The sequence below is a fragment of the Heteronotia binoei genome, chromosome 15 (assembly GCF_032191835.1).
Source record: "Heteronotia binoei isolate CCM8104 ecotype False Entrance Well chromosome 15, APGP_CSIRO_Hbin_v1, whole genome shotgun sequence".
Classification (NCBI taxonomy): Eukaryota; Metazoa; Chordata; class Lepidosauria; order Squamata; family Gekkonidae; genus Heteronotia; species Heteronotia binoei.
The window spans coordinates 2,874,668-2,886,778 of record NC_083237.1 but is presented as its reverse complement, the minus strand read 5'-3'; the positions used below and the strand labels follow the sequence as shown (position 1 = coordinate 2,886,778).

General features: G+C 50.1%; 1 protein-coding gene across 1 annotated transcript in view; it reads left to right on the top strand.

Annotated features, from left to right (window-relative positions):
• Positions 1–1,144: 1,144 nt before the first annotated feature.
• The window catches only part of LOC132584587 (monocarboxylate transporter 13-like), a 21,105-nt gene continuing 10,138 nt past the window's right edge, over positions 1,145–12,111 (top strand). The window contains exons 1-2 of the mRNA XM_060256489.1: positions 1,145–1,173; positions 11,504–11,724. Coding sequence (XP_060112472.1) covers positions 1,145–1,173; positions 11,504–11,724 — 250 coding nt within the window. The remainder of the gene's footprint in view (positions 1,174–11,503; positions 11,725–12,111) is intronic.

Below are 12,111 nucleotides of genomic sequence, written 5' to 3'. Positions count from 1 at the left end.
GAAAGGTTGAAACGCTTGGGGCTCTTTAGCTTGGAGAAACGTTGACTGCGGGGTGACATGAGAGAGGTTGACAAGATTATGCATGGGATGGCGAAAGTAGAGAAAGAAGTCCTTTTCTCCCTTTCTCACAATACAAGAACTCATGCGCATTCAATGAAATTGTTGAGCAGTCAGGTTAAAACGGATAAAAGGAAGTCCTTCTTCACCCAAAGAGTGATTAACATGTGGAATTCACTGCCACAGGAGGTGGTCGTGGCTACAAGCATAGCCAGCTTCAAGAGAGGCTTGGATAAAAATATGGAGCAGAGGTCCATCAGTGGCTATGAGCCACAGTGTGTGTATATATATATATATGTGTGTGTGTTTGTGTGTATATATATATATATATATGTATATATACATATATATATATATACACACACACACATATATTGGCCACTGTGTGACACAGCGTATTGGACTGGAGGGGCCACTGGCCTGATCCAACATGGCTTCTCATATGTTCTTATGTGACACAGAGTGTTGGACTGGAGGGGCCACTGGCCTGATCCAACAGGGCTTCTCTTATGTTCTTATGTGACACAGAGTGTTGGACTGGAGGGGCCGCTGGCCTGATCCAACAGGGCTTCTCTTATGTTCTTATGTGACACAGAGTGTTGGACTGGATGGGCCATTAGCCTGATCCAACATGGCTTCTCTTATGTTCTTCTGTGACACAGAGTGTTGGACTGGAGGGGCCATTGGCCTGATCCAACATGACTTCTCTTATGTTCTCACCCACCTCACAGAGTGTCTGTTGTGTGCATGTGTGGGGGAGGAATGTAAAGGAGGTTGTGAGCCACTCTGAGATTCAGAGTGAAGGGTGGAATATAAATCCAATTTCTCCTCCTCCTTGTCAATCAGAAGTCGCCATGACTTCTGGTGCAAACACAGACACAAAAGAATGGATTTTTGCCAGAGGCCTTTGCCTTGCATTGTTGCAGGACTTGTTGCAGAGTCTGGGGAGAACCGGCCAGTTGGCTTTGGTGGACTTGGGCGAGCCGTCCAGCCACCTTTTTCCCTTTGACACAAGTGGGGGGAGGGGGAGGCGAGGAGACTGACTGACAGGGATCAGTGTGTGTGTGTGGGGGGGGGGGGGACCAGAATGTGGGATGCAAATGGAAAGAGGGAGAGGTGAGGAGACTGATAGACGGGGACCAGTGTGTACGTGGGGGGGGGGGCAGCATCAAGCTCTGCTCAGCCGCTGTTGACCCCCAGCTTGTGGGTCCCTTTGCTCAGGTTTCTGTCGAAGATTTCCCGTTTTGTCCTTCCCATTTCCCTTCCAGGGCAGGGAGACCCCCCCACCACCACCCGATTCAGGAGGGAAGCTTCTTCTGGGGCTGCCTCTATGAGATTCGGGTTCCAGAAGAAGAAGAAGATATTGGATTTATATCCCGCCTCCACTCTGAAGAGACTCAGAGCAGCTCACAGTCTCCTTTCCCTTCCTCCCCCACAACAGACACCCTGTGAGGTAGAAGAAGATATTGGATTTATATCCCGCCCTCTACTCCAAAGAGTCTCAGAGCAGCTCACAATCTTCTTTACCTTCCTCCCCCTTACAACAGACACCCTGTGAGGTGGGTGGGGCTGGAGAGGGCTCTCACAGCAGCTGCCCTTTCAAGGACAACTCCTATGAGAGCTATGGCTGACCCAAGGCTATTCCAGCAGGTGCAAGTGAAGGAGTGGGGAATCAAACCCGGTTTTCCCAGATAAGAGTCCACACACTTAACCACTACACCAAACTGGCTCTCCTCGACTCGGCCCAATCCAGAAGCACAACAGACACCCTGTGAGGTGGGTGGGGCTGAGAGAGCTCTCCCAGAAGCTGCCCTTTCAAGGACAGAGTCTCAGAGCGGCCTATAATCTCCTTTCCCTTCCTCCCCCACAACAGACACCCTGTGAGGTAGATGAAGATATTGGATTTATATCCCGCCCTTCACTCCGAAGAGTCTCAGAGCGGCTCACAATCTCCTTTCCCTTCCTCCCCCACAACAGACACCCTGTGAGGCAGGGCTGAGAGAGCTCTCCCAGAAGCTGCCCTTTCAAGGACAGAGTCTCAGAGCGCCTACAATCTCCTTTCCCTTCCTCCCCCATAACAGACGCCCTGTGAGGTGGGTGAGGCTGAGAGAGCTTTTACAGCAGCTGCCGTTTCAAGGACAACTCCTGCAAGAGCTATGGCTGGATACTGGGTCTCATTAGACTCCCCGCTCTCCGCCACTGCTCTCCCACCGCACTCCAGTTTTCTTGGTTATACCTCTGAGGATGCCAGTCAGAGCTGCTGGGGAAATGTCAGATCTCACAATGCCAAGACCACAGCCACACAACCTGGAAAATCTGCAACCACCGGTCCTGCTTCTAGCTCCGTCTGAAGAAGTGACTCCCAAAAACTCCTCTCCTGAGGCCAAAACATCGTTAGTTTTAAGGCGTTCCTGGACTGTGGCTCTTTTCTACTAAGAAAAAAAAAAGAAGCCAAAATAAAACGTTTACAGTTGCTATATATTTTGGCTCAGGGTTTTAACAAAATGTTTTTGCAGCTTTATTTTCCAAGGGCACTTCTAACGTCTTGCTCTGCCCCTTTCCTACATAGCTGGACTAAGCCGTAAAAGCAGGGCCCTTTCATCTGTGGCTCCCATGAGACCCTGCTGTGCTGTCTTATGGTGTAGTCTGCTTTAAAGGGGATTCTGGATTTATGGGGAGGGAGAACAAAAGTCCATATAGTAAAAGCGAAGGTATTCCCGGTAGTAATCTACGACTGTAAGAGCTGGACCATAAGGAAGGCCAAGCGCAGAAGAATAGATGCTTTTGAGCTGTGGTGCTGGAGAAGACTCTTGAGAGTCCCTTGGACTGCAAGAAGATCCAGTCAGTCAGTCCTAAGGGAAATCAACCCAGACTGTTCCCTGGAAGGTCAGATGCTGAAGCTGAAGCTCAAATACTTTGGCCACCAAATGAGAAGGGAGCACTCAATGGAGAAGACTCTTGAGAGTCCCTTGGACTGCAAGAAGATCCAATCAGTCAGCCCTAAGGGAAATCAACCCAGACTGTTCCCTGGAAGGTCAGATGCTGAAGATGAAATACTTTGGCCACACAATGAGAAGGGAGCATTCACTGGAGAAGACTCTTGAGAGTCCCTTGGACTGCAAGAAGATCCAACCAGTCAGTCTTAAGGGAAATCAACCCAGACTGTTCCCTGGAAGGTCAGAAGCTGAAGCTCAAATACTTTGGCCACCCAATGAGAAGGGAGCACTGATGCTGGGACAGACAGAAGGCCAAAGAGGAGATGGCTGGACAGTGTTACTGATGTAACAAACACGCATTTAAGCAGACTTCAGAGGATGGTGGAAGACAGGAGGGCCTGGCGTGACTTTGTCCATGGGGTCGCAAAGAGTCGTACTTGACTGTGTGACTGAACAACAACAAGAACAGCAGTGTCCTGTGTGTGTGTGTTGCTACAGATGTTCCAATACCATTCCTGGCCCCAAAGAGTACCCCGAAGCTTGCAAAATGCAAATGACCGGGTAGAAGGTCTGGCCGGTTGCTAAACAGCCAAGCTGTAAACTGTGGGGTGGACTTTGCCCCTAAGGACCCGGGGTGCCCCCTGCCTGGTCCCGCTCCCTGACTGGCCTCCCGGAGGTGCCCTTTGGAACCTGGAAGGGAAAGTCTGGAGGGAAAGGCTTAATTGGTTTCACACTCCAGAGGCCAAGTCACAAATACTCCTTAAAGATGGTCCTTAAAATAAAATCCTGTTTTCAGTCGACAAAGGCTTTAAGCCTGCTAGCCTGCACAATGTGACCGGTGGAGATGCCAACTCTGAATCTGGAAATTCCTGGAGACGTTGGGGGTGGGTCTGGGAGAGGGCGGTGTTTGGGGAAGGGAGGGGCCTCAGCATGGTACCATGACCTCGAGTCCACTTCTCAAAACAGCCGTTTTCTCCAGCTGGAGATCCGTTGTGAAAGCAAGATATCTCCAGGCCCCACCTGGAGGCTGGCAACACTTATTGCCATAGAGTCCATGTGCCAAAGCAACTGTTTTCTCCAGGGGAACTGATTTCTGTAGCCTTGAGTTCAGCAGTAATTCCGTTTGCCAGCTTTGGGTTGGGTGATTCCTGGAGATGTTGGACTGGATCCTGGGGGGGGGGGGGGAGTGGAGTTGCCAGATCCCCCCCCCCCCGCCGCCACTAATGAAGAATAGGTTGGGAGACTCCTGGAGATTTGGGGGTGGAGTCTGGGGAGGACCTCCGAGGGGCAAAATGCCTGCCCTCCAAAGCAGGGGTGAGCAAACTCATAGAATCATGGAAGGGACCTCTAGGGTCATCTAGTCCAACCCCCTGCACAATGCAGGAAACTCACAAGCACCTCCCCCTAAATTCACAGGATCCTCATTGCTGTCAGGTGGCTCTCTAGCCTTTGCTTAAAAACCTCCAAGGAAGGAGAGCCCACCACCTCCCGAGGAGGAAGCCTGTTCCGCTGAGGAATCGCTCTAACGGTCAGGAAATTCTTCCTAATGTGGAGCCGGAAACTCTTTTGATTTAATTTCAACCCATTGGTTCTGGTCCTACCTTCCAGGGCCCCAGAAAACAATTCCACACCATCCTCTATAGGACAGCCCTTCAAGGACTTGAAGGTGATCCTATCACCTCTCAGCTGCCTCCTTTCCAGGCTAAACATGCCCAGCTCCTTCAACATTTCCTCATAGGACTTGGTCTCCAGACCCCTCACCATCTTCGTCGCCCTCCTCTGGACCCGTTCCAGCTTGTCTATATCCTTCTTAAATTGTGGTACCCAAAACTGAACACAATACTCCAGATGAGGTCTTACCAGAGCAGAGTAAAGCGATACCACCACATCACGTGATCTGGACACCATATTTCTGTTGATGCAGCCCAAAATTGCATTTGCCTTCTTAACCACCGCATCACACTGTTGACTCATGTTCAGCGTATGATCCACTAAGACCCCTTGCTTAATATGAAAGCCACATAGAATATATGTCAGATGTTTGAGAGCTGCAAGACAAGGAAAGAAGGAACAGTGGCAAGAAAGTTGGGAAAAGAGCAAATAGCTGATGAAGAAGAGATTGGATTTATACCTTCCCCTTCGCTACCTGCAGGAGTTTCAGAGCAGTTTATAATCTCCTGCCCCTTCCCCTCCCTATACCAGACACCCTGTGAGGTAGGTGGGGCTGAGAGAGCTCTGAGACAACTGTGACTGACTCAAGGTCACTCCAGCAGCTGCATGTGGAGGAGTGGAAATCACACATGGCTCTCCCATGTAAGAGTCCGTGCACTTAACCACTAGAACAAAATTGGCGCTCAGATGGAGGGAGAGGTAGCAAGAGAGCAACTTTAAATACATTCTCCAAGCCACCAAATAGCTTGGCTTGGAGAAGTGATTTAAGAAGACGACGACATTGGATTTATATCCTGCCCTCCACTCAAAGTCTCAGAGCGGCTCACAATCTCCTTTCCCTTCCTCCCCCACAACAGACACCCTGTGAGGTGGGTGGGCTGAGAGGGCTCTCACAGCAGCTGCCCTTTCAAGGACAACTCCTGAGAGAGCTATGGCTGACCCAAGACCATTCCAGCAGGTGCAAGCGGAGGAGTGGGGAATCAAACCCGGTTCTCCCAGATAAGAGTCCACGCACTTAACCACTACACCACACTGGCTCGCTTAAATTTAAAGACAGAACTGCCTTTTCCAAGCCGACCAACGAGGCGGTGGGGGCTTCAAGAGCCAAGCCATATGTGAGAAAGAGCCACACATGATTCCCAAGCCAATATGACCACTTCTGCTCCAAAGCCTCGATTTTCTCCAGAGGAATTGATCTGTGCCGTCTGGAGGTGAGCTGTCATTCCAGGGGTCCCACCTGGAGGCTGCCTCCTAAGGGGGCTCTAATGCCATAAAGTCCACCCTCTAAAGCAGCCGTTTTTTTCAGGTTCCGTTTATCTCTGTCATCTCGTCGGAATTCCAGGAGCTTCCCAGGCCTCAGCTGGAGGTTGGCAACCCTAGTTGTAATCTCAGAATTCCAGGTGCCACCTGGAAGTCAGCACCCCGACCTTCTTGGGACTACCCTTCCAGGGAACTCAGTGCAACGCGAATGTGTAGACGCACTCGGTCCTATCTCAGGAGCTCTGCAGGGTCAGTACTTGGATAGGAGGCCACCAGGGAAGACTCTGCAGAGGAAAGCGATGGCCCACCACCCCTGCCTCTCCTTTGCCTTGAAAACCCCTGGCTGGAGTGGCCCTAAATCAGCTGGGACATGACTGCACTAGACATACACACAGGCACAAAGTCCTGACTTGCTTTCCCTCTTGCAGGAAGTGCAGAGGAGTTGGGTTCTTCAGCTCGACTGCTCAGATTGTGCAGACTCGTCCTGCCGGGTTCAGTTGCCAGCAGCGCTGCTCAATAGAACGAGGTGGGAGTCCAGTAGCAGCTTGAAGACCAACAAAGTTTTATTCAGAATGTAAGCCAGTGATGTGGAATCTAAGCCTTGCTCGGCTGGACGCACTTGCCCTCGGGGGAGACGGAAGGGAAGGAGCTGATCTCTGCCCTCCATTGCAGGCCTGGCTTGGCTTGTCTTGCTTGGCTGGACACACTTGCCCGTGGGGGCCTCTGATGAAGTTGGTCTTAATGGATGAGGGCAGGAGCATCCATGGATGACGCCCCGTCTTATCCGATGCGCCGGATGACGTGGACAGCGGGAGAGTTGCCCTTGTTCCGCATAACCTGTGGCCTGATGTGTCCCCCGATCCAATTACGGAACACACGAGAAGTCCTGTTGAGAGAAACTTCAAAGATTTATTAATATACCTGGGAGAACAGGCCCCTAGAGACGAAATTCTCAGGAAATTAGGAGTTCTCCAAAGAATACAGGATTGACATGGGGTCTTATGCCCTTTGTGACATAAGCAGAATCACTATACAAAATCTTAAGAACGTAAGAGGAGCCATGTTGGATCAGGCCAATGGCCCATCCAGTCCAACACTCTGTGTCACATAACAACATAAGCACCAAGGGAGGAGAAGGAGGGGCAGTGTTTATGCCATCCTCAGCTTCAAGGAAGGTGGGACGCCCTCGCTTTCTCCTCCTCAAGAGCCAGTTTGGTGTAGTGGTTAAGTGTGTGGACTCTTATCTGGGAGAACCGGGTTTGATTCCTCCACTTCCAGCTGCTGGAATGGCCTTGGGTCAGCCAGAGCTCTCTTGTCTGGGAGAACTGGGTTTGATTCCCCACTCCTCCACTGTGTCACATAAGAATATAAGAGAAGCCATGTTGGATCGGGCCAATGGCCCCTCCAGTCCAACACTCTGTGTCACGTAAGAACATAAGAGAAGCCATGTTGGATCAGGCCAATGGCCCATCCAGTCCAACACTCTGTGTCACATAAGAACAGAAGAGAAGCCATGTTGGATCAAGCCAAAGGCCCCTCCAGTCCAACACTCTGTGTCACATAAGAACATAAGAGAAGCCCTGTTGGATCAGGCCAATGGCCCATCCAGTCCAACACTCTGTGTCACATAAGAACAGAAGAGAAGCCATGTTGGATCAGGCCAATGGCCCCTCCAGTCCAACACTCTGTGTCACGTAAGAACATAAGAGAAGCCCTGTTGGATCAGGCCAATGGCCCATCCAGTCCAACACTCTGTGTCACATAAGAACATAAGAGAAGCCCTGTTGGATCAGGCCAATGGCCCATCCAGTCCAACACTCTGTGTCACATAAGAACATAAGAGAAGCCCTGTTGGATCAGGCCAATGGCCCATCCAGTCCAACACTCTGTGTCACATAAGAACATAAGAGAAGCCCTGTTGGATCAGGCCAATGGCCCATCCAGTCCAACACTCTGTGTCACATAAGAACATAAGAGAAGCCCTGTTGGATCAGGCCAATGGCCCATCCAGTCCGACATTCTGTGTCACACAGCGGCCAACATATGTGTGTGTATACACACACACACAAATATATATATATATATATATACACTGTGGCTAATAGCCACTGATGGACCTCTGCTCCATATTTTTATCCAATCCCCTCTTGAAGCTGGCTATGCTTGTAGCCGCCACCACCTCCTGTGGCAGTGAATTCCACATGTTAATCACCCTTTGGGTGAAGAAGTACTTCCTTTTATCCGTTTTGACCTGACTGCTCAGCAATTTCATTAATGCCCACGAGTTTTTGCATTGTGAGAAAGGGAGAAAAGCACTTCTTTCTCTACTTTCTCCATCCCATGCATCATCTTGTAAACCTCTCTCATGTCACCCTGCAGTCGACGTTTCTCCAAGCTAAAGAGCCGCAAGCGTTTTAACCTTTCTTCATAGGGAAAGTGTTCCAAACCTTGAATCATTCTAGTTGCCCTTTTCTGCACTTTTTCGAATGCTATAATATCCTTTTTGAGGTGCGGTGACCAGAATTGTACACAGTATTCCAAATGAGACCGTACCATTGATTTATACAGGGGCAATATCTTCATTATTGAATACACTGGTCACAAAGTCATTTGCCCTGATCCAATTTTATTGGGCATCCCGTAATTGGTGTGGCCTTTACACAAATTAGCAGCTCTTTACATTTTTAAAAAATACATTGTTTCAGGCTGGTACCTTATGTAATTAAAACCATCCTTGTTCTAGATGTATGTTTTTCCTCAAGGATCTAGTTGCCGTCCTGTAAGTCCGTAGTGTGAATGTGATGTAGTGTTCTGCTGTGTAGCCTCCTGGTTTGTCCTTTCTCTGGTGTTTGGTTCTGTTTTGGCAGGGGAGAGCAGGCCGTTGAGGGCGCATTGAGAGCCAGTTCGGTGTAGTGGTTAAGTGCACAGAATCTTATCTTGGAGAACCGGGTTTGATTCCCCACTCCTCCACTTGCACCTGCTGGAATGGCCTTGGGTCAGCCAGAGCTCTCTTATCTGGGAGAACCGGGTTTGATTCCCCACTCCTCCACTTGCAGCTGCTGGAATGGCCTTGGGTCAGCCCGAGCTTTCGTAGGAGTTGTCCTGGAAAGGGCAGCTGCTGTGAGAGCCCTCTCAGGCCCACCCGCCTCACAGGGTGTCTGTTGTGGGTGAGGGGGGGGAAGGTAAAGGAGATTGTGACCACTCTGAGACTCAGAGTATAGGACGGGATATAAATCCAATTTCTTCTTCTTCTTCTACCTACATCATTCATTCCACCAGAGACAAAGCCCTGCCAATGGAAACCATTGCGGTTGCTTTCAAAATAAGTCAATCATGTCGGGGGTGTGAGAAGAGCTAAGGGTAAGGAGGGAGACTTTGTCCCGGCGCCTTCCCACCCCGTGCGGCACACACAGCCCGAACCTCCGCTGGGATTTCTCAGCAGCCTGAAGACGAACTCTGCCCATCCAGTTTCAAGTCTCAGTTAAGTGGGGTCGTGGGGGTGGCATGGTTTAGAGTTGCCAGCTCCAGGCTGGAAAATCCCTGGAGATTTGGGGGTGGCAGGGTTTGGTGAGGGGGGGGGGTGCCATAAAACCCACACCCCAAAAGTCATTTTTCTCCAGGTGAAACACATCTCTGTGGCGCGGGGATCAGTTTTCATTCTGGGCAGTCTAAACATTGGTCATTTTACCCTCACAACGGCCCTTTGAGGTGGGCTAAGCCAAGGGGGACTGACCTCTGCCTAGTCTGGCACTCAAACTGCACTACCCCAAGCTCTGGGATGGGTGGGGTGATGCCTAGTGGTCTCTTGACTAGAGGACGTTGGATCATTTTTGTATGGCAGAACCCTTCAGAGGCTGTCTCGTCCACCCGCCACCGCTCACCGACTGAAATTCTCTTCCTCCCCTCACCTCCTTCTGGGACCACCAAGAAGGGGCTTGTGGTTGCCTTAGAAGCGGCTGACAACACTTTGTCTAGCACCTGTCAGTGTTTTCAGATAGTGGGCGAGGCTTTTGCCACACAGGGTTTCTGATTTGCTGGGGAAGATTGGCCACGCGGATCAAAATAACGTTTTCATGGCAGCCGCCACCAGCGTTCGTTTGCTTCTCTCTCTTGTGGATTTTTAAATTTCCCCTTTTCTCCCCTTCCCTGCGGCTTCCTCTGTACAAGCAGCTCCACCTCTTGTAGCCACCATTTTGTGGCTGGCTCAGCCTCTTGAGCCACCATTTTGTGGCTGGCTCAGCCTCTTGCAGCAACCAGGCCTCATTTCCAGCAGGAACTCACAGGAGCAGCAGTCCGGAACCTCTAAATTTTATTGTGCTCTTTCTTTCTTAAACCCCAACCCCCCCACACACCAAAAAAAATACTTGCTTCTGGGCTCCCCCGAGAGAATTTTGTTCAACCCCCCTGTGAGAATTTTGCTGAACTCTAAGATTGGACAAACTTTCTAATATTTTTTTCTGCACAAAAAATGGGGAAATAACCAAAACATATCAAGCTGACAGATGGAAACCTTCATCGTGCCACTGTGGGCACAGAGGAGAAAGTAATTTAAAAAGTATGATGAGGATAAGATTTTATTTATTGGATTGATACCCCACATTTTAAGGCAGATGCTGAGCTGATGTAATTTAGTACACCTTTCGGTGGTGTGAGGTGTATGTGGCATGTGCAAATGAGTTATGCTATTGAGTTGTGCTAATGAAGAAGAAGAAGATATTGGCTTTATATCCCGCCCTCCACTCCGAAGAGTCTCAGAGTGGCTCACAATCTCCTTTCCCTTCCTCCCCCACAACAGACACCCTGTGAGGTGGGTGGGGCTGAGAGGGCTCTCCCAGCAACTGCCCTTTCAAGGACAACCTCTGCCAGAGCTCTGGCTGACCCAAGGCCATTCCAGCAGCTGCAAGTGGAGGAGTGGGGAATCAAACCCGGTTCTCCCAGATAAGAATTCACACACTTAACCACTACACCAAACTGGCTCTCCTGTTTGAACTCCGGCACCTCTTTTTCTACAAAATGACACTTCACATCTCCAAAGGTGCCCACAGGCTTGAACAAGACTGGGTGTCAAGTGTGGTAAAATTCCATTGATAATTGATTGTTTTAGGGTCCTCCATAACACTGGTCTGTGAAGTATCTTGGAGGACCAAGGTCTATAGCTCTGTTATTCTTTCCCCTCCCCCTTCCTGCTTTATCGCTTGCAAAGTAGAAGCAGAGAGAAATGAAACTAACTTGAGAAGAAGTAATCAGGGCCTTCCCATACATTCCTGTTAGGGAGTGCGACACATCTGGGAAAGCAAGGACGGAGTCCTGATAACGCTATGAGAATGTAGACATTTATGATAGTTTATGTGTGAGAGTGCATCCCTCGCCCCCACCTTTTGGAATCCTTTTGAAGTAAGCATTAAAAGTATTGTATCAATGTATCTTTAGCATCACTCTCAAGAACCTGTTACACTGAAAGTATCGGTTTATCAATAAACGTAGTTTTGTATCAACTTCAACTCGTCATTGAAGCCGCCTGCTTGACACTGGGAGCTGCTGATCTAATTTGATGGGTGTTTTTCTGCTTTCCCTCAAAGGTCAACGAATCCCATGCCCTCCCACGGGCATGTAGTGGCGGCCCCAGACGGTGGCTGGGGATGGATGGTCGTCCTGGCGGGCTTTGTGCAGACAGCCCTCGTCTTTGGGGTGATCCGTTCTTTTGGGGTCTTCTTTGTGGAGTTTGTGGAATATTTCAGGGCGCCCTCCAGCACTGTCTCGTGGGTTGTGTCCCTGGGGGTTGCCGTCCTGCAGTTTGCAAGTAAGGGGAAAGCTTACCTGCCACCACAGGTACTACTGAAGGGTGAGGGGGCCAGTCTAAGATTCTCACCTTCTTGCTCTGTACACATGCCAATCATAGAATCCTAGAGTTGGAAGGGACCTCTAGGGTCAACCTGAGTCAACCTTTGGCCGGTGACCTGAACCCAGCTTCCACCTAGGGTTACCAATCCCCAGGTGGGGGCAGGGGATCCCCCGGTTTGGAGGCCCTTCCCCGCTTCAGGGTCGTCAGAAAGCGGGGGGAGGGAAGGGAAATGTCTGCAGGGAACTCTGTTATTCCCTGTGGAGATTTATTCCCATAGAAAATAATGGAGAATTGATCTGCGGGTATTTGGGGCTCTGGGGAAGCTGTTGTTTGAGGTAGAGGCAC